This window comes from Strix aluco, chromosome 8, assembly GCF_031877795.1.
Source record: "Strix aluco isolate bStrAlu1 chromosome 8, bStrAlu1.hap1, whole genome shotgun sequence".
In the NCBI taxonomy this organism is placed as follows: domain Eukaryota; kingdom Metazoa; phylum Chordata; class Aves; order Strigiformes; family Strigidae; genus Strix; species Strix aluco.
Window position 1 is genome coordinate 16,815,760 of NC_133938.1, and position 22,556 is coordinate 16,838,315.

Consider the following 22,556-nt stretch of genomic DNA (forward strand, 5'->3'; position numbering starts at 1 on the left):
CCTCAAACTGCTGTTTAAATAGCTCTGAGTTACTAAAAAGCAAAGAAAAAAAAAAAGCAAGCTGAAGATGCTTTTCTGGAGTAGAAGAGACTGACAGGCAGCAAGAGGATTCCAGATATGCTGCGGGAAAGATGCCTCCCATTCACATCAACAGCAAAATGTCACTCAGCATCTGGATCAGAACCCCTCTGCACTGGAAATCAGCTTTTGGATGGGAGCCGGCCACTCTTTTATATTGACTTGTCTGTGCCACAGTGACACTGCTGCTAACACATAATTTATTTTGTCCATTTAGGAGACATCTAGTTATCTCAATTATTTAACAATGTGTAAAATTACAAACATATTCAATTACAGTATGTTCCTCTTGCGTAAACCTCTCCTCTTGGCCACATACATAATGAAAACCCTGTTGAGTCAGTAATAAAATCCAGAAAGCTTTCAAGTCTCAGAACTGAATGTTCAAATTTTGTAGCTCACTTCCTTTTCTAACCAGACAGCAGGGCTGCCAAGAGAATTTCTGGGCGTTCGGCCCCTTTTGATATACATATACATACATACACACACACAAATATCTATATATCTGTATCTCACTCTACTGGGGCTGGCAGAGAGCAGGCACTAATTGTTTTTAACGCAGTTATGAACAAATGCATTTTAAAAAGAAATCAGAATACTACTTGTTTTCATCTGACGGAACAGACAGCTCAGACCTGGACAGGGAAAACGATCAGCTCCAGCTCTGTCAATAAATAAATATTTGCATTTCACTCCAGCAGAAGAAAAATGCAGCACTGATTTTAGGAACCAACCTCAAAAATTCATGTGTGGAAATACCACGGTTCTTTATGCAAACGGACCAGTTGCACATGCAAATGCCTGATCTGCATGAATAACGGCGCTATATGCATGTACAGGTCAGGCATATGATCCAGCACACCACATTTTTGGAGGCTAACCCTCACTCCCGTGAAGAGCAGAGCATCCTCATCCTGCACTGAAGCCAAACAGTAATGACTGAACTGGGCCAATCACAACTGGGAAGACTTCGATAGCTAAATACGAGAGCCTTAAGATTATATTACACAGAACACTTGTGATTCCTGCCCGAAAGGCTAAATAGCTTCTAAATCCTTTGCACTATTTATAACAACAACCAACACCACAATTACATTTATTTCTCTTCAGAAGCACTGTCTGCTTTTGTATTTATACTGTAAGCAGCATATTAAAAAGGGGACCAAATAGATTTCACATATGTCAATGCAATACAAGAGCAGGCAGCAGCCACGTGAAGGGAAGGACAAACATTCAACGAGTTTCATATGGCATGGAAATACAAAGTGAAGTTCAAGTCTGAGAGTTTTCCCACACTTCGGCTAAGTACATTACCAAGAGCCACTGAGGTACTCGCTGCCATCACGTGGGAGTGGGGTGATACAGGGCACGATACAGCATCCCCCCAGCACACACAGGCATTTACACTGGGGTGGGAACAAAGAACAACTGAACGTGAGATAAACTGGCAAATAAACATCGGCTGAGGAATTAGACCCTTCACTTGACAGGTTCTTCACTTGACAGGAGGAGGCGAGGTCATCCTAACCTACCCCACACTCTAAACTGGGAGATCTGTGCATTGCTTTCATGATGAAATCTTTCCACTGTCAGTGGGCAGTGAGTCAGAATAGGAGGAGGGATGCTGTTTACTGAAAAGCTCTTGGAGGGGCGAAAAGGGAAATACATAGGAGAGGCTAAGGATGAATTCCAAAAACAAGATAAGAAAAATAAAACACGGACAAAACATGGGAGTGAGAACGGAGGTGAAGGCAGAAATACCGAAGTGAAGGCAGAGGGGAGACATGTGCTAGAAGAACCCAGACAGAAAGCTGAATGCAGGTAAGGAATAGCAGAATGAACAGCAGAAGGGTGTGAACAGGAATGAGAGAGATGAAAAATGGGGGAAAAAAGGCAGCAGGTTCCTGAGTTGTGCACTGTTGATGTGCATGTACCCTTTTTTAAAGTGAATGCATAGCCAAGATGGCCCTAACATCATCAGGAAACCAATGACCCTATCAGGATAGCCAACTTGCACTGGCAGAGGTCTAAGTAGGGAGAATCCTGGCAGTGACTAAAATGACTGGGATCAAAGGGAAGACCCATCACCCCCCACCAAAATGCCATTCCTCCCCCTGCGAGGGGTCAGTTTGTGCACTGTAGCTGCTCTGCACGTGGCCTTGTCATTTGTAAACACCCATAGTACTCTCACTCATGAGTGTACTGAATGCCTCCTAGTCCTTAGCACACCTTTCTGACATCCCCAGGAATCAGGAAATAATGTTTATCTCCTCTCTACAGAGGGGCATTGAAGCACAGGGAGATGAATGATTTGTCCAAGACCATACTGGCAGGCTGTGGAATCCCAGAGCTTGAATCCAGCTCTCCCAAGTACCAGGACACAACTGTAGCTGCTAATGAGAACCAAGAAAATTCAAAAAATGCAAATGAACCATCTTGAAAGTTTTATAAGTGAAACTCCTGCTGCAGGCATGAATGGAGGAAGTCCAGACTCCAACAGGCAAATTCTTTGCCACCCCATCTCCCGAGTCCCAGAAATCCTGTTGATCTGGGCTAATAAATTTCCCCAAGCCCTAGACGTTCTCTTGGCCTTCATCCCAAGCTCACATAAGAAGCTATTTCATAGGCAAGGTTCTTATTTACAGTTACTCAACTCCCGTAATATTTTATCTGAGGTGGCATTTTTAACACTCCCCTCCCCAATACTGGATGAACTGTCTCTTTCTTTGCTTTATAGGTTTGTAACTAATCTAGTTAAAATCCCATAAATATCAGGATGTTTCTGTGCTCCCCATTCAGACAGGAGGCTGGCTGAGGAAAAAGTCCATTAGCATTAAAATGATGGTGACATCCAGACTGAAGCTGACAATTCATTCATTTTTTAAGTCTACTGTCATCAGGCCAGCTGCCCTTCAGGACCTGACTGTGCATCAACTGTGTAGCCTCCTAAATGCGCAATACTCGGGCAAGGGAATCCTGCCATAAAATCCAGAGTCACAAGTCCTTGCCAGGTCACACAGTGGGTTAATGTGCTGGTTTGCTACCCCTGGGAGACCCGAGCTGGAGTCTTTGTTTTACTGCAGACCTGTGTGCCACTAACAGCAAGAAGGAGGTCATAAATGCAGGGGAATGGGGCGCCGGGGAGCGGCCGCGGCGGAGCAGGGTGCCTCAGGCCAGCGCTGCTGCTGGAATCAATGAATCTCAGTTTGGGTCTAAGATGACTGGGTTTGCTTGAATCGGTGCTCACAACTAAAGCACAGTACAGAGGAGTGAGCGGGCCATGTTGAAACATGGCCTGTAGTTCAGCTTGCAAAGAAAGTCGCATTATTCTGCCACTTCTCCTGGATGTGCAATGGCCACTAGTGCTGTTGTGGCAATACCGGCGCTCAGCATAGGAGCCCCCTTCTCTTGGTCCCCTCCTTTCATGATGCTCCCAGGTGCAATGGGGTGGCCTATGCATTGTACTTGTCAGAAAAGGAGCTTGCAGACAAGGAAGCTGTGGCCAGGGCTCAAAGGCAAAGCAGCCCAGTGTCCCTGTGATGGAAGGCCCCAGTAAGGAGAGGTGCTGAGCTGCTTCTACCAGGACGATGCTGTCCTGCACTTAGCAGGTACCCACGGGATGGCCCCATCCCCTTGTATCACCAGGATGGCAGGTCACCTGCAGTCAGGGAAAGATGTCCTCTGCAGGTGAAGCTCCTGGGAAAGCAAAACCACCTCACTAGGACTCCTAGCTTTATTCACACACTGAGATGACTATTAAATTTTATATAGAGAGAGCGCTATATTTAATCATAGAGTGCTTAGCCAGCCCTAATACAGGCTTCTACTTCCTAACTCTACTTTCTTGAACAAAAAACTTTCCTGAGAAGTTAGTCAGCCCACGAATCCCTTTTTAAAAGTTAATCTTTTTTCTTCAAGAGTTAAAAAGCTGCCAGCTGTTTAATCAGATTATCAAAATAAACTCACTTCTCAGCCAAGCATAACTTCTGAGGAAATCGGAGAGAGGCAGATGCTGCCACCCATTCCTTGGGAGCTCTCCAGAAACTCAAGTGTCAGTTGTTTCAGTTAATTAATGTGTGCCAATTAATTAATGCCATTAATTTTGACCAGATAAATCAGCTTTAACATCAGTATAATCAAGATCAGAAGCTAGTGCTCAGATAAGACCTCAGCCAAGATCAAGGCTAACGCATAAAAAAATCTCCCTGAATGTGGAGGTGCTTTGCCCACCATCCCCATCACTATCTCACAGGTGTGGGAGGTATGTGCATTGCATTGTGTGGGGAGGGCTCTGCACATTTTGCTTTCCCCACAGCATCTGGTCCCTCTCACCTTTCAGGAACATGCACATCCAGGATCTCAGCTGTGGTCCTGAGCCACAGCTCTGAGTCGGTAGCAAACCACAGGCATGGCACACTGGCCTGTGGACCCACCTACCCACACTTCCCCATGCACAGGGTCTGCTGCCCCACTCTGCTCGCTCCTGAACTCTTCATTTCACACCTGACCTTTATCAGCAATAACACTCTTCTCCTGCAAGAACTGCCACCTTGACGGTCCCTTTCACTGGCTATGTAAGTGAGAAAACACTTCTTACCCCACATCCTCACCAACCACCATCTAGTCCTCTATTTTTGAAATATGTAAGACCTGAAATGTAGAATTTGGGGTTTTACACCAGCTAATATTAATAGAAACATTCTCAGGATTTTTTTCCCCCAATGTAAATGGAACACTTTTATTTTTTTAAGCATGCCCCTGCGGTGCTCGCAGGCCAAACACTGCAGCATTGTACCTGCCCGGGGAGCTCGCTATAAACACATCTGTCTAGCTGCTCTGTCAGGCCCACTGAGCTCTCTATAAACCAGGAAAAATAAACCTGTACATTAAATATTTACTGTTTTCAGCGTGTATAATCTAAAAGCGTTTTTAGCAGCACAAGTAAGGCGCACTTTTAATCAATGATTTTTATTTTGACATGGCACTGTTAAACACTGTATGGGTACATCCTGAAAAAGCCCACTCCTTGAAACCAGACGCTTTCCTCTCACAATCGGTTACAAACATGATCGTGCTTTATCACACACTGCTCACCTGAAAGACCCTCTTATCTCCCATTTTTCTGCTCTGATCCCAAATTATCACATAAGTCTAAAAGTTGAGCTTGTGGGGAGCTTCAGAAGCAAGACTCCAGGTTAGGCAGTGAGAGAGGACAGTGACAAACAGGTAGCTGACTGTGTACAACAGGATACAAATGAGTGCAAAGAGTTAAAAGAATAACAAGACAAAAGCAACATTTCTGAAAGTAAGTAGCTGCCAGCCAGCACTAATTTTCTTTTATGATTAACAAAACAGCTAGCTTTTAATGCTTGCTCCATGTGAAAGGGCTCCTGCCTTCATCTCAACACTGACAGTAGGAGTCATAATTTCTGTACAACAACAGGAAAAGAGACGTTAATGCAATCGTAAAAAAGTCTCCCAACCAAAGTAGTCTGCTGATAGCCCCTGCTAACCTTTTACTTCCTGAGGACATCGGTCCCTGGGAAAACACCGGGCAGCAGGCAGGCTTCCTGGCTGACTCACAGAGATGTCCTCCTCCCCAAGGGTCTGCGCAAGCCGCTGGGCTCCTTGCTCCTGACTGCTGCATGGAGCCCACACGAGGACCCTTTCGCAGAGGAGCCCACCAGCTCTTGCCAGTTGGCTCCCTCCAATTTTAATTTAGCCCCCGGCAGAGATAAGATGAGGAAGAGATTCCATTCACATAGTTTATTCTTCACTCCCCTAGAAAAATCACCCCAACCAACTCCACAGCACAAGACACATCTTTTGGATCTGGATGCTAATCAAGTTTAGAGATGGTTTAGCACTTCTCCCTAATTGCAGGCATGCAACACTGGGATGGGCAGCTACTTGCACATTCTTGGATCGTAACTCTGTCTCCACAAACATTCTTAAAGCAAATACATGATCTGTTGGCTGCCTGCAAGTCCTCCCTATCTGCAAGGATGACATCGTGTCTACTTATTTGTCTGCTATTGATTTTTTCACTACACTATCACAAACTAGAAGTGAGGGGCACAAGCCAGAAAACGGTGCAAGTAACTGATCTCCAGGAGCAGAACAGCACTGGAGGAGGTTGTGGCTGGCTTCCTTGCATCGGTTAGCTCGTGTGTGCCATAAAATAAGCATGCACGACAGAAGAACAGAGCTAGCTGACGCTGCAAGGTGCTCATGTAACGTACCGGTTGGCAAAGGGCAAGAGCCCAGATGGAACAGAATGGAAATGAACACTAACGCAGCAAACACAACTAAGGTCTCACCGTGTTTTAATAGGCTTGTGTATGTAGCAGAGAATGAGTAATAATTCCGGACAAAGCCAACAGGCACCTCAGGGGATTCTGAAATTAATCCTGTGACATTTCCAGCAGCTAGCCTGGAAAGCACAGTAAGTGACAGAATTCACTGCATGGCAGAGCACGTTCAGCATCCTGCCAGATCAGGCCTCCCCTCCTATTCGCGTGCAAAGAAAAAAACATATTAATACTCATTTTCCAAGAGAATAGCTACAAAAATATGTTCTTAAAATCAAAGGCTAGGCAAGTCCTTTGAATGCCCCTGTATCAGCAACAAGAAACTGTTCCATCACATCACGATCAGCAGGGAAGGAGGAAAAGCATCAGAAGGAAGGCAAAGAGCTCCTGTAGCTGTGACACAGACTTACCTTAAGGAAACGTAGCTGTGATTAACTAGAATGAAACACAATACCTTTGGGGAAAGAAGAGTTTGCCACGTATTTCAAATGTAGAAAAGTAAAACAAACAAGTAAATCTGAACACGCAGAAAAGAGTCTATTCTGGGGCACGCAGTCCTGCAACACAGATAGAAGCAGGAGGCAGTCGCCTCTGAGGTGCAGTTAAGCTGCAGACTGAGGCAGACAGCAGCTGACAACCATTATGGGCCACAGCCTGGAAGTGTGCTTTGATCAAGGATTTCTCGGGCACTACCCAGCTGACTGCAATCAGGTTCAGCTAGCTCCGGTAACTACTTTCGATCATGAGCAATCTTGAGTTTGCTCATTTTGTCTTAACAGATGTCAGTTCGCATGCATTGCTCCACTGGGAAATCCTGCACTCTGAGGACCAAAGTTTGAAGTTAAGAAGTTTCTGCTGAGGTCATTTGGGATGATTAACTGTCTGGGGTGGGATGTCTGTCTGGGACCTCCCTCTCAGCTGACGCTGGGAAGGGACCTGTGTATGCTCCTGATGCCTTGGCCTCCTTCACCAAGCTCATGAGACACAGCTGTGAAGATTCTTTTTCTAGAATATATAAAGAAGATTTCAGGCTATATTGCTATCATTTGCAAGCTACATGACTACATGGAATGAAAACAATAGACACGACTAAGAAATCCACATGTGGCCAGGTGCTAGCTAGCACAACCTGAGGGGGGTTTTTTTGTGGCATGGAGAGCCAAAGCCTGTAATAGTCTTTTCATTGCAGACTTCAGCTATAGGGATGAGCTTGATGCAAGTTGCATCTTCTGAAAGTAATCTAGTGTTGAAGTACACATGCATGAGAGTAGGTGAATATATGTTATGTAATCCTCCTATCTCACTGAGGAAACAGTAAAGTTAATGCCAGATCCCTGAATGACAGTGACAAAGGTACTTTGAGCCTCTGACTGGGCAGGAGGAACTAAGCAGGAGCTGGCTGTAACTGCTTTGCATTTCTGCATCCAGCTTGGGGTGAGAAAGCCATGCAGTACGTACTGCCGGTCAGTGGTTCAACAGGAACACACGGACCATCAGCAGGGATGCTTCTTGCCTCTGTTACGCTGCTACATCCCTTACATCTGTGTAGCGGTGCAGTTCACACACTGAAGCAGCAATGAGCACAACTGAATACTACATCAAATTTTCCTTCTCTGCTTCCCTGCAGGGTTAGGAGGCTCACAAGTCCCCCTTCCACTTCCACACAACGGGAACCTCTGTGACACCTTGACAGCAGCGAGAGGAAAACGCAGCACACCTACAAAGCAAAGTGCCTGTCAGTGCACAAATGCTGCAAAGCAAACCCCCCCCCCCCAAATATTAGAAACCACAGGCAAGGCACAGACTATACAAAAACTGACAGGCATGAGCATAGCTGAAAGGAGGGCAGTAGGGAAGAGGAAGAAAACAAATAGGAAATGCCATACTCAAAAGAATTCAGCATAAACTCCGAGCAAATCAAAGCAAGAAAAAAAATCTGAACCCACTTGAATTTTAGCTGTTGAAGCCTTCTGGCTACTCGGCTGCTCTGCCTGCGCGTCGCTATGCTTAATTTGCCCCACTGGATTTGCACCTCCTGTGAGTGACTGAGAGGAGCCATTGACTCTGGGAGAACTGATTTAGTGCCGCAGGAACCAGCGGCCTGGCAGGGGCTGCGGGAGAGGCCCTGCCTGAGGTAGGTAAACACCAGAAGAGGGAAGGCCACAGGGAAAAAAGACTGGAACGAGGAAAAGGAGAAGAACGGGGAGAGACAGAAGAAACACACCGTAAAGGATGGGCAGAAGAAAAAGACAATGAGGAAGAGGAAATTAAACACGGTACAAAAAAGGGCTGGACGCTGGATTTAGTAAGATCTTTCTCCAGAATCCACATGATTGTAAACCTCTGGCGTGCTCCAGTTTGGTGCTGGATACTTACTGTCAGTGGGAGCACCAGCAACCAGAGGAGCCTCCATCCTATACAGCGCTTCTCGCTGCTCCGTGATCCCTACGCAACACCATGAAAAACAGACACTGGGTGGAAGGAAGATAAACCAGTTATTTTTTCTTGATTTGTTTCTCTGGAAAGTCCTTTCCCTGGAGAGACACAGGCCTGTGAAAATGACAGGATATACTCAGTAAATCTGTACTACCTGCTACATAAGCCAACTGTTTCAAATTTCTGCTTTGCATTAGCCAAGCTCCCAGCAGACTTTACCCGACAAACAGCGATTGCCTATGGCACATAAAGTGAGGAGCCAGTAAAATACTCCTAATGACGTAAAGCAGAGAGTATTTCCCAGTTCACTCAGGACAACAAAGGTCTGGAACAGTACGTTACACTGAACAAAATCTAAAAAAGGAAGATAATCCAAATTTTTTCCTGTTTCCTGACACATCCAGGAGATGCAGGCACAGCCTGGAAGGTAAACGCTGGGTCATGGGTTGTAACAGGGAAATGCGTGCAGGGAAAGCCTATGAAAGGGTCACAGTCTAACCTGAACTCCAAAGAGACTCAACCCATCTCAAGTGTTGTCAACTACTTGAAATTCAGGACAGGTTTGTTAAAAGGTGCTTCAAAGCTTTCAAAGTGACCTTCTTCTGAGCAAATGTAGGTTCAGTTACAGTTTCCCATCAGCGTTGTGTGGATGTGTGGTAAGACACAAAACCAAGTGAGAAAAGGCGCTATTCATTGACTTTTCCTGTGGCATTTGCTGAATGTTGTGAAAGTCATAGATCAAAGCAAAATGCTTGGTGCGTGTCCTTAAATTAGATGTAATTAAATAAACTAATGTTTGCATAAATCCCTGAAAAGCAAAACTGGCCAATTTAACCACGCACTGGTGTGCTAGCTTCTTCTGCTTTTTCAGAATTTTTGAAAATTTTTCAAAATTTTCATTAATCAAGGGATGTTGAATTGCAAACCTGTTCCTCCTGATCGCAATGCTGCCGTGTAGAGAGTCATCCTGGGAAAAAAGTACCAGTCAGATTCTCTATCTAAAAACCACTTTAGAGTTTTAAAACTAGAGTACCACAGAAAAAAACCATACACCTATAAAACCAAGGGAAGCCTGGCGTACTGGAGAGCTTGGAGTCTGGAAACGGGACCGAGCCCTGCTCCTCCTCGTCACCAGCTGGGGCTCAGCCAAATCAGTAGGGATGGAAAGTCGTTACTACCGTTACTGGCAGCCATCTAAGTTCGCCGGTGGTCTCTGTCCAATTCTTAATGGATGCATAAAATACCTCCTGTCATCAGAAATGGCACTAAATGGTATATATTGGCAGCCTCACGAGATAGCAGCATGTAACTAAAGACCTTTTCAGCTATTGTCCTTTCTGGTCAAATCTCGAGGCGTACAAGTGATGAAGAAAACCACTGCTGCCTTCTGAAGAGCAAGTTCTGGGCAAAGAGTGCCCGGAGCTTTCATCCCATCACCTTTCCCAAACCACAAAACCACCACAAAGTAAAACATCGATCTAATTTACTTGAATTAAAAGAAGAACACGAAGAGAATAAATTGGGGGGGGGGGGGAACCCACAACGGGAACCCTCCGTCGGGCCTGGCCTGGGCACGGGCCTGGCCGCCGCCGGGGCGGGGACGGTGGTGCTGGGGGCAGGTCCCTTCTGCCCGGACGGCCACCGCCGCGGGGACATCCCGGAGCGGGGGGCCGGGAGCGGCACCCCCGTCCCCTCCGACGGGACACCCATCGCACCGCCCCCGTCCCCGGGCTCACGGCATCACCCCGCGGGGAGAGGCCGCCCCATCCCCTCCCGGGTGCCGTCCCGGGGTGCCGGTGCCGCTCCCCCTGGGGCTGCTGCACGGGGCCGCGGGGGGTTTCTGCGGGAGGGTCGACAAAAGACGGGCAGCCTCCATCAGCCCGCTCCGTCCCGCGGGGCTGGGGCCGCTCAGAGATAGATGCGCGCCGGGGGAGCGAAACAAACCGGTGTGTTTTTGGACAGCCCGCCGTGCGGCTGGAGGCCGCCGCTGCCGCCCGGCCCGGCCCGGCCCGGCCCGGCCGCAGACAGGGGCTCCATTGTGCCCCGCTCGTGTCGCCCGCGCCGCCCTGGCAGGCAGCGTCCCCCCGCCGCACTCCTCCGGCCAAAGCCGCGTCCAGGAGCAACGCTCCCAAGACAACAACAAACCCCCTTTTCTGCGGCTCCGGCAAGGTCCAACAAGGCTGCCTTCTTATTCCTGCTGGTGCAGCAACACAGCCCACCACGGCACGGCACGCTGAGGGGCGCGCAGGCAGACGCGCCCCCGGCCCCGCGCAGGGGGAGCAGCGCCGGGAGCAGCACTTACCCGCAGCCATGTGCACAGTCCCCACTCAGTCCCCGTGAAACGTTCCTTTCTGTAGCCCCCTCGGCAGTGGCACCGGGCCGGCGACGAGACGTCTGGGCTTGGCTGCTCCGAGCAGCGGGGCTGCTGCTGCTCCCCCTCCCTCAATGCCCATCCTCGACGGGCGGCGCGCACAGACACTTACTGTATGGAAATGCGACGCAGACAGGTTAATCACATCCCCCTCCTCTTCGCATCCCCTCCCTCTCCACTGTCTCCCTCGCCCCCTCCCCCCCCTCCGCTTTTCATGGGCTTTGGAGGGGTTTTTGCAAGGTTTCGCTTCTCCTCGGAGTCTGCTCCTCCACCTTTCAGCCTTGAAGGCGACCGAAAAAAAAAAAAAAAGCAAACCCCAAACTTGTGTTAGGAACAATAATCTCATTTGCAAAGAAAAATCCCTGGAATGGGGACTTATTGTAACGCCGTTGGGTAGCAAACTCAACTGCTGGGCTTTTTTCAATAAGGGAGCAAACTGCAGTATAACGCCAGTTGGCTCCTCCAGCGCAATTCTCCTAAATCATGATAGACAGATTGCGTGAAAAACAGGAATTCCAAAGAATTTCCTGCCCTGGGAACACAAGTTAAGGCTATATTTAACAACATCTGAAGCTGTCAAGAATGCTTTGTGGTTGGATAACAGAGCAGAAAAATGTGAAAAATGCAGGCTACTGCTATACCAAATATGGAAATATTGTTACGTCTGGTGTCTAAATCCCCATCTGGAAATACTTACGGCCATGAAAAGAAAAGACGCCACAACAGAAGCTTAAACTCTCCTTCCCGGCCCCAAATCTTAAGCTTCAACAAGGAAATACTACTCGAGGCCGCCCAACCTGAGTGAGGGACACAGTAAAACTGGTGAAAGAGGGGCTGGGCTGCCCGCTGCGGGCCCGGGCTCTCCTGCCACCCCGTTCCCGGTCTGGAAACCGGGCACCTGGCTGGGCGCTGGGCACCGCCGGGCCCCCGGGCTCCGCGCCCACCCGACACGTTTTGTTTCTCCCTCCGACGGCGGCAGCAACGACAAAGCGCCGGGTGCCGCCGGGGCGCGGTGTGCGGAGCGCAGGGAGCCGCCCGGCGGTGCCCTGGGCAGAGGCGCCCCCCTCGCTGACGGCGGCGCGGGGGGCCGGGCGGCGGGGCCCACTCCCGCACGGCGCTCACCGGCGCGGCCCCGAACGCAGAACGCTCCGTATCTAACCGTCCCCGCGTCCGGGCGGGTAACGGGGGAAAGCCGACAGAAAGCCGCCTAACGGGGCAAGGCCTCCGCGGCCCCGGGGCGCGCCGTGCCCCGGCCTCACGCCGAAAGCGCCCGCCCCGCGGCCCCCGCAGCGCGCGGGGGAGCCCCGCCGGGGCCCGGCGGGCGGCGGGCCCGGCAGGGGCGGGCGGAGGAGGGCGGGGGGCGGGGGGACCCCCCGCGGCAGGGCCGCCGCCAGCGGCCGCGGGGCCGGGAGACGGGGCGGGGCGGGGCGGCCGCGCCGCGCGCCAGCCGCATTCCTGGGATGCCGCGAGCGCTGGACGCGGCCGCGGCCCGGAACGCGCGACGTCAGCGCCGCGGCGCACGCGGCGGCCCCGCGCCCCATATAAGGCGGTCGCGCCCGCCGCCGCCTCAGACCGCGCCGGCCCCGCTCCCGCTCGCAGCCTCCAGCCGTCCGCCGCTCCCGCACCGCCGGCGATAGACATGGGCTCCGCCGGCACCCGCCCCGCTCTGGCAGCCGCTCTCCTCTGCCTGGCCCGCCTGGTAAGTGCCGCGGCGCTGCCCGGACCGGGCCGGGGGGAGGAAGAGGAGGAGGAGGAGGAGGAGGAGGAGGGAGGCGGCGGCGCGGGGGGCTCCGCTCCGCTCCCGGCGCTCACCGGCCGCCGCTCTGCTCCGCTCCGCAGGCTCTGGGCTCGCCCTGCCCCGCCGTCTGCCAGTGCCCGGCAGCCGTGCCGCAGTGCGCCCCGGGCGTGGGGCTGGTGCCCGACGGCTGCGGCTGCTGCAAGGTCTGCGCCAAGCAGCTGAACGAGGACTGCAGCCGGGCGCAGCCCTGCGACCACACCAAGGGGCTGGAGTGCAACTTCGGCGCCAGCCCCGCCGCGCTGAAGGGCATCTGCAGAGGTAAGCGGCTCGCCCCCCGCCTCCCCCGGGGAAAAGCCCCGGTCCCCGTAGTGCCGAAGTTTAGTAATTTCGAGTCCATGTATGGTTATGCTTTGTTGTTGGTAGCTTGGCAGAAAGGCACATGACTTCAGCAGTCTGGAATGCGATTCAGTATGTCTGGGCTCCGCTAAACGCACATAAGGAAAAGTGATTCCTGACTAACTTATTGTTCTGGCCCCGCGTCTCCGGGGGATTGTAGGGAGCTCCGCCGTAAATTGAATTTAACAGACCAGCAAATACCTGCGCTTAAACCAGCGACTCCCGCCGCTGACTTCCCTCCTTTCCCTCTCTGTTGATCTCTGCAGCGCAGTCCGAGGGCAGACCGTGTGAATACAACTCCAAAATCTACCAGAACGGCGAAAGCTTCCAGCCGAACTGTAAACACCAGTGTACGTGCATAGATGGAGCTGTGGGCTGCATCCCGCTCTGCCCGCAGGAGCTCTCCCTTCCGAACCTGGGCTGTCCCAGCCCCAGGCTGGTCAAAGTCCCCGGGCAGTGCTGCGAAGAGTGGGTCTGCGATGAAAGCAAGGATGCGCTGGATGAGCTGGAAGGCTTCTTCAGCAAAGAGTTCGGCCTGGATGATTCCGAAGGCGAGCTAACCAGGAACAATGAGCTAATTGCCATTGTGAAAGGAGGCCTGAAAATGCTACCTGGTGAGTATGGGCTAATCTGTGTGACAGCGGCAGTTAAGGAGGAGGGAGGAGGCGGGAGGATGGCCACACGCTCCTTAGACCCCGGTGGAAAGAAAGTAAACCCAGTGAGAGGACATATTTAGGCTAAGTCCTCCTTTTCTTTTCCAGTTTTTGGATCTGAGCCACAAAGCCGAGCTTTTGAGAATCCCAAATGCATTGTGCAAACAACCTCCTGGTCCCAGTGCTCAAAGACGTGTGGAACTGGCATCTCCACAAGGGTTACCAACGACAATCCCGACTGCAAGCTCATCAAAGAGACCAGGATATGTGAAGTGAGGCCATGTGGCCAGCCTAGCTATGCCTCCCTAAAGGTAAATACAGACTCTTTAGTGCTCCTCTTCTTTCCAAACTGCTTTGGGTAGAGGGTGAAGGCTGGAGAAGAATCTCCTGCTAATAACATCATTGCCTCTCCTTTACAGAAGGGGAAAAAATGTACCAAGACTAAGAAGTCCCCATCCCCAGTGAAGTTTACTTACGCCGGATGTTCCAGCGTGAAGAAGTACCGCCCCAAGTACTGCGGCTCCTGCGTGGATGGCAGGTGCTGTACGCCCCAGCAGACCAGGACTGTCAAGATCAGATTCCGCTGCGATGATGGGGAAACCTTCACCAAGAGCGTCATGATGATCCAGTCCTGCCGGTGCAACTACAACTGTCCGCATGCAAATGAAGCTTATCCCTACTACAGATTAGTCAATGACATTCACAAATTTAGGGACTAAGTTGTGTTGGGGGTGGGATGCTAAACAGAATTTTGAAGTAATCAGCCATGGAGAAAGGACCTTTGACGGAAATGGTGCCTTGCCCATTTGAGGGCAACATTGAGATGTTACAAGAGTGCACTGTGCAACTGGACACTAATGCAACAGATTTAAGCATACTTAAAGCTTCATAGTACTGGAGCATCTTTACTGCTTCTTTTTGGAGCACCTTATCTAATTATATACTGTTTTCTGTTTGTAAGTGATCAGATAAATGTTTTGTTCCGGTTATGAAAACTTCTTCTATCCTGTTCAATTTAACACTATGCTTCTCCCCCTCCCTCCCATCTTCTCCCACCCTTTCCCAACCAAGTTGGAAGTTACATTCCTTCCTGAGGTGGGCACTTGTGGGGTGTTCACAGTGGCAGCTATTATGTACCAACTAGTTTAATGGCAAACAGAAATCAGTTGTTTTAAAGCTGAGTATTTTATTTATCAAACTGTAGCTTTTTGTGTTTTTCTTTGAGTTTTTTTTTTTTACCCCTTCCAGCCCCTGTAATACTGGAATAAGTTGTAAATGATTTTAATTTTATATTCAATGAATTAAAAGAATTTATTTATGGAATTAATCATTTAATAAAGAAATATTTACCTAACTACCCTTAGTAGAGCATTCTGATAGGCAACAGACTTAAATGCAGCACATGCAAGAGCCTTCTGTGAAAGCTTAGATTCTTTGAAAATTAAAACAAGCTCTACTACAGATGCAGCAATGTACTAGAAAGCCAAGTCTAATTTCTTGGGTAAATGATGTTTTTGAAGTGGTGTATGCAGTCTGCAACCCCCCACTCTAGAAAGTATATACAGAAAAAGCTGCTTGGCAGCGAAAGCAAATGTTTGATAGAGAGACTGAAATGTTAATTAGACTGTCAGATTATTCAAACTGTCCTGGAATTTGCAACATAAGGTACTTCATTAGAATGCAGTGCATGCATGGTAATGTTGAACATCGGGGTGGAAGTGGTCGTCAGGTCTCACATATTTCAGTGGCTGCTTTTTGCAAATTAATACATTTCTGTGGCAGAAGAATGTTTCCTACAGTCTGCAGGAGGTAGTTTGCTTTCACTAAATTCAAATTAAATGAGCTTGAAGCAATGACTTTTGTTAATCCTAATAACCCAGTGATGAAAAGTAAACATACTGTTAACAGGAGAAGAATGTGAGGAATTTCAAGTACTTCTCCAATAGAGTAAAAGGCAAAGCAGCTACTCTTTTCCCCACCTCCCCACTTTTTAAATATGTAAGTACACTTCATACTGTGGGACACAGATGACATCTGGCTAACCAAGGGAGTTGTAAGCTAGCTAGCTGGCATGCGGTAAGAAAATGACATTTAAAAAATGAACTAGAGGAGGATCTGAGAAAGCATCAAACATTTGTATTGTTCTGGTCAGCATAAAGCTGCTCTACAGATAAGACTGAAAGGAAACCGACAAGGGTTTTTTTTTTTGCCCTCCTTGTGACCGGTTAGTTCTCTGGCAAAACATCCTCCCATAAAGCTACTTCTCGTAAAAATACGGAGACCGATTTTGAGGTTTTGGAATTGTGAAGGGGTTGTACCCAGTGTCACATAGTTAGATGTAAAGTGGTTAAGAGTCAACTTTTTATTAGACATAACTATTTCAATAAAATAAATGGCCAAATATCTCAGAAGCTCATCTCTGGCAGCTAATGCTTTGCCTGAGAAATTACAGCCATCTCTCTTCTGCTCAGTCAAGTTCTCTTCCCCCAAGGCATTCAAAACTTGAGCTGTTTTGGAATTCACCACCTGGCCACCAGTCTCTGCTCTACCTAAACTTGTCTGTACAATATTTGTTGACAGGAAAGGTGTAAAAATGCAGTGAAGTGCTTTTGCTTGGCTTCTACTCATATCTAGCACAGAACATTTCACTGCATCAGCCACTCACTGAGAAATCGTCAGGTTTAGATGTTGGGTTATTGCACAGAGAGAGGAAGAGGCATACACTGCTCGCAGACACACAGCAGCTGCCTGCGCATTCCCCACCACCCCCACTGTCACTTATACTTGAATAACACCCATCTTCAAACCAATGTAAGTAACAGCCCTGAAAAGTTACATACACGTGTAACTATACTGTGCATAGACTGTATGTCTGTAACGCACACCATACACAAATCAAAGTGGCCCTCCCAACACCTGCCTAAAGCGTGGCTCTACCCAGGCCCTGGATTTTACAACTTGCACATTGGGCTTTCCATGTTTCATCAAGTAGAGGGATGGCTCTGTAATCTGCTCACTAGAAAAATGTACTGTTGGGAGAATAAGGGCTGCAGGAGCAGATCATGCAAACATAAGCATAAAATATACTAAATGAAATTATCCTGCTATAAAGAGAAGGAATGAACCCCACTGAAATGAACCACAAGTCTTTGAGGGCTGGGATCTCACACCAACTGATTATCATCCATATAGTCCTCACTTTTTGCATTCCACAATCACATGGCAAAGCTACTAAAATCCACAATTCCCAATACTATAAAAAGAATTGGTGTCATTTTTTGTGTATCATCTTTGCACTTGCTTTGAAATCTTTATATCTGTTGTTCCAGCAGAAAAAACCCTAAATACTAGGCATGAAAATATAAGTGATAAAAGCACAGGTTCCTTTAAGTGTGATGAGCAGGGCTTACAGGTAAGGTTAATGAGCACAACTATGATTTTATTTCTTGGTCAAAAACTAAGATATCCACATCCTTCTTCAAGGTGAATACTAATAGATGAGGAGTTAGGAACATCATAGATAACGTACACGACAAAGCAGTAAGTTGTCAGCTCATTTCAATGCCAGGCCATCAAGCAGTTCAAACCCTGAAAATAAAGCCACCTGTGCCCCATGGAGCTCCTCTGAGCAGGGAGACCCCAGGAGACCCCCATGCTTCTCTGGGGAGCCCTGGCACCCCAGAAGAGCCAGCAGCACCACTGAAGCCTGTGGGCTCATGTTTCAGCACCGTCCTCTCCGCAGCAGCCCCTGCTGCAGCCGTCCCACCTCTCCCCTCTCATGTCTGACCCTGGTCCTTTGCATGTTTATTTTTAAGCGGCTCCAATCTGTCACACCAGCCCCCCACCCAGCTGTCCGGGTGCAAGTGCTGGGGTCACCCGAGGATGGCGAGTGGTGGCACGGGGCAGTTTGCTGAATCTGGTGCTGCCGCCAAAAGGAGCATCTGTCAAACTACACTTCAGGACTGAAGGAACGTGTAGTCTTGTATTCAGTGCACTTACTTATGAGGGTTTGATGGTGGTAGCCACTATAATATCACGGTTATATATAAAATCTTCCCTACTAATGAAGGCAACACAGTGAAGACAAAGTTTCTGCTTCCTTCAGTGCTGCATCACAGGAAACAAAAGCAGGAATATGCAGAAAACAGACTTCCATGATTACATTAAATCCTCTCTCATGGGATGCTGCTAGCTCACTCTCCTGAATGAGCAGCAGATGGAGGAAAAGCTAACATCTTACCGACAGTGGGACAGACAAGCTATGAATTAACCCTCGCTGATCCGTGAGAACCTCTCCACTCCGTATCTAAATTACTGCGGAGCCCATGGCAGAGCAGTCCCCACCGGGCTGCCTGACCCTCCAGTGGACATCTGGGAATCAGGCCCATCTCCCCGCTACTGGTGGGAAGCCGGTGGGCTGCGCAGGAACAGGCAGAGACAGTGTGGATCAGTGGGGTTGCCAGGGGAGGATCTCCAGTGCTTACAGCCCATTGAAGGTGAATGAATCCCCCCCAGGTCTTGAGGACTGAAACAAAGTTTGCAGTAGGCCGTCGTTCGGCCAGAAGCAGTTAAATGTGTCACAGCAGAGGCTTGCTCTTGCCCGATGCTCGCCCTTCTGAAAAATCCTGCAGAAAAGTAGTTTGATGCATGTGTGCATTTTAGTTTACTCCTGTTTAATCAGTGGAACTATTTCCATGCAGTGCCCAGAGTGCTCAGCACGCTGCAAGGGAAGGTTGGGTAGTTTTATTGTCTGCTCTGCCTCAAGCCTGTTTTTCCATCTTGACATGTCCCCGTTTTCATCTTCATGGTTTTTTTTCTCCACATTACACAGCCATGTATAAAATAGCTCATAGAAATGTGGAGGTACCACGGTGAAAGCAATAACTTACAAATAGCTTTGGAGATACCTATAAACACATTTCAACTCATGAATGACTGAACTGCACTGAACTGCAGTGAGATTTATTGTCTAGAAAATATAAATCCTGTAAAAGAAGACTTCAACCAACAAAATGATACAATAAGCATCTGTCTGTATTATCCTGTAAAGACCAAACACCAAGAAACTGAATAGATGGTATCCGGTATGCTATGATTTTTTTCCCCCCAGAAAAACTAGAGCTATGACTTCTACATACACAATTTATATTGGAGAAGTTCCTGAAAGACCCCACGGCACCATTCACATAAGCAACTTTATTTGTCTTGAAATACAACCACTTACGGCATGGAATGTAGCAACTGTCCAGGAAGAAAAGATTACACAAGATTTTGTAAGGTTGTCATTTACCAGGCAAGAAATTTAAAGGTAGGGTGCATAGATTTGCCAGATTGGAATCTAGCTAGGACACGTACATTAACAGCTTAACGTCATGATGAATGGCGTTTCAGTAAGAATGAAGGGACTCCATTATAAGCAACAGCTAAACAGTCAGCAGTGTAGTCCAGCAATATTTTGAGAATCCTGGTTGAACACCAGATCAAAAGAAGCCCAGTATATTGACTGAGTCAAACACCAGTTTCTCCGAAGCTACTGATTTCCTTCAGCATCTCAAACCAACCAGGTTAGATCCTAATTAGTTGATGAATTTGACAAAATCAGACATCAAGATGTTGATGCTGTAAAACCAGCAAGCCTATTAAGGAGAACTTAAACCGGGAAAACATATTTTACTCTGCAGAAGCACATACTTGTGCTGTAGTGGAACAACCCCATTAAAATCAATATGCATGCCCAAGCACAGCTGAAAATAGAGGTAGGAAAAGAGATCAACAAAGAGATACCACTGAAAAGTTTAGATATGAAAGTGATGGGGACTTCTCAGGCAAGCTTTTAACGCCACCCATTTCTCTTCTTCCTGCATATCTACACCTCATCCACCAACTTCATTTTTACCTCACTTGGGCATATCTCTACTCCCTATTGGAACTCTTGGCAAAATGGACAAGTTCTGGGGCTACAATACAATTCAGCGGAAAACCTTGCAGCAAGGAGTGGAAAGGCGATAGCAGCTTTCACAGTCACTTCTTCCTCCTTCTTGAAGCAGAACTGGGATGATAGGAAGAAAGTGGCAATGTGATTTTAAAACCACTTTTGCTTTCTCCACCAGGCAGGATCCTGCAGGAACCAGCCAGCTCCCAGCGTGGTAATTTGTTCTCTAAATCAAGACTCCCTCTCCTCTCTCATTTTTATCCCCGCTGCTTTGGCAGATTATTTTTAACCCATTCTGATTTGTTATGCAACCCCATGAACGGCTGTACTGATGCAACTGATGCAAAAAAAAGCCTCATGCAAAAGGATTAGATAAATATGAGGACTACTGTGCCAGTTAAAAAAAACAAACAAAACAAAACCTCACTGTTTCTATCACTAATAGCAGCCAGTAAGTCCACAAAGACTTCCCCTTGCCCCAAAGGTAGGCAAGGCTCTAGTGGCTTTCCATATTTTATCACTCTATTGTTTTTTCCTGCCAAAAAGCCTACTACAGTAAGATAGCCTGGAAATGCTTTTCGTCAGGAAAAGTTAGCAGTGGTGAAATCAGGCCAAGCCAGTGGAACTTTGCTTCCAAAACAAAAAAAATGTTAAAATGCAGAGCCAATGAGGGAAAGAAGCTCTTGCAATAGAAGCATCATTAGAGCTAAGTCACTGTCCGATGGGTCACTGAGACCCAGGCAGGACACAGTGGGAACACATTCCTGTTATCAAATCACAGACAGGCAGCAAAACAACTATCCTTGTTTTTCCTGGTTTTACATGTCATCTGCAACTTCCCTTTCAGTTTCAGTATTTATTTCAAGTTGTTTTTGCTGCCATTTCTTGTTTGTCTTGCATACATGTGACTTCCTTCCATTTCACCACAAATTTCCACCAAATAAAACCATATGCACTGCCATAGCAACATTTTAATACAAACACAGGGTAATCTTTGTTCACTGAAATACACAGTTCATTTTTTTTTTTGTCTTATTAACAGAACCTGCATCTGCATACAGTTTAACTAATGTCATAGCAACAACATAAACACAAATTCAAGATATTTTTTCCTTTGGAGGGAGGAAGAATAAATATTTTCAGGAAAAGAGTGTGGGACTTCAGAAAGCAAAATGAAGTGTTTGTGACCAAATATGGCCTGAAGTTACATCATCACAGCTCTGTATTTACTCTTTGAAAGCCTGCTCTTGTAAGGTGTTATACATTCTCAGTTCCTACAGATGTCAATAGAGAACAGCTGTATCTGGCAGTGCAAGGTCTGAATCACAGCTGTGCTTATACACAACACATAGGTGCTCTCAGCACTACGGTGAACTTGGAAATTTATGCACTTTTTTAGACTAGAGTGCATGCTCTGCATGACAGTTTTACTCCTAATGCAAAGTAAAACTGCACTGTTTGACTGAAAGAACAAAAATCGGTCCAGCATGCCTCTAAGACCTAGCACAACCACACATCTTGAGGCGTGACCCTCTTTTCCTCTACGGATCAACAATTCCTAATGCAGAGATAATTACAGTAAAACCTAGAATTCAGATGTGTTCATTCAAAACTTAGTTGTTACACTGACAGGGGGTATAACATTGTTTATCCAGGACAGCTCAATAGCTTATGCCTCATACCCCCAGGAAGTTATACAAAAAAAGGAGAAGAACCAAGTTCTCTCCTATGGCTGACTCAGTCCTACCTCTCAGCTATTGCTATGCTCTTAGCTATGCTGTATTTTTGTCCTTTATGGCTTGTGAAAGGGATGACTTCATTAAGCTTTTAATTTTTTTAAGTAGTGCGTTCATTCATGACAAAAGCCTTTACTCTTTGCTTTGTAAGCTGATGGTCCTGCAGCTCAAGCATGCTGTGAGGGTTCAGGGTTTGAAACCTGGAAAGTCTAAACATTAAAAGAAATGCCGTAACAACACTACTCACAAATAGCTTGTTCCTTCTGTGACAAGTAGTTTATAGAGAAAAATAAATGTGTAGTAGGCATAAAATCAAGCCCTCAACGCAAGCTGGTGTTGAATGAATATGAGAACAGCATCACGCAGTTTTCATTCAGAGACATCATCTGTGCTGAAACAAGGCAGAGTCCTGTAGGGATCCTCATGTAATGATTACAAATTGGACAGAACTGAAGTCTTACATGCAGCCTTAACTCCATGTCTTGAATTTCAAGTGTTGGAACAGAAATTTAAAAATACAGCTTTTAAAGATGCATTTTCTCTCTTCATTTTATTACAAGATGCTTGTTTTGGGTTAAGTCACTCAGAAAGACTTCCCCTAACTGCCTATGAAAGTGTTAAAAACCATCTGCCCAGCCAAAGAGTGCATAAACTTTGATTAAAACAGTAACCTTATTAGTATTGGAATTACCACTGTTGCAGGACCTTCATTGGTCACCTGTCATCAGTAAGGCTGTGCTTTTAGCCAGAGACCATCATTTTGATTAATTTTTATGAACAAAAATTGAAAACGTTTAGCAAAACTGAGTAAAAATAATTGATTTTCATCTTGGCTTGCATTTGACTCATGACTGCTCAAACTAGTGTAACTGTTATCAAATCTAAATAAAAATAGGTAAATAGTA

General features: G+C 47.4%; 1 protein-coding gene and 1 long non-coding RNA gene across 3 annotated transcripts in view; one reads left to right on the forward strand and one right to left on the reverse strand.

Moving 5' to 3' along the window:
• Positions 1 to 12,147, reverse strand: part of LOC141926515 (uncharacterized) — a 37,101-nt gene extending 24,954 nt beyond the window's left edge. Inside the window, exons 1-3 of one of the 2 annotated variants that reach the window (XR_012624139.1) lie at positions 11,894 to 12,147; positions 11,128 to 11,307; positions 8,766 to 8,860 (exon numbers count right to left, since the gene is read on the reverse strand). This is a non-coding gene — a long non-coding RNA (uncharacterized LOC141926515). Of the gene's footprint in view, positions 1 to 8,765; positions 8,940 to 11,127; positions 11,308 to 11,893 lie in introns of both variants that reach the window. The other variant, XR_012624140.1, reaches the window with a different exon arrangement.
• A 633-nt stretch (positions 12,148 to 12,780) lies between these two features.
• On the forward strand, positions 12,781 to 15,337 carry CCN1 (cellular communication network factor 1). The gene is made up of 5 exons (XM_074832416.1): positions 12,781 to 12,895; positions 13,036 to 13,252; positions 13,597 to 13,944; positions 14,092 to 14,294; positions 14,403 to 15,337. The coding sequence occupies exons 1-5, from the start codon at positions 12,836 to 12,838 to the stop codon at positions 14,700 to 14,702; spliced, it is 1,128 nt and encodes a 375-aa protein (XP_074688517.1). The 5' UTR covers positions 12,781 to 12,835; the 3' UTR covers positions 14,703 to 15,337.
• Positions 15,338 to 22,556: the final 7,219 nt, after the last annotated feature.

What these genes read in the sequence shown, in the direction of transcription:
- CCN1 (XM_074832416.1), top strand. Translation starts at nt 12,836, where the DNA reads ATGGGCTCCGCCGGCACCCGCCCCGCTCTGGCAGCCGCTCTCCTCTGC. An exon ending in GCTGAAGGGCATCTGCAGAG is followed by an intron (nt 13,253 to 13,596) that starts GTAAGCGGCTCG and finishes TGATCTCTGCAG; the next exon opens with CGCAGTCCGAGGGCAGACCG. An exon ending in CTAGCTATGCCTCCCTAAAG is followed by an intron (nt 14,295 to 14,402) that starts GTAAATACAGAC and finishes TCTCCTTTACAG; the next exon opens with AAGGGGAAAAAATGTACCAA.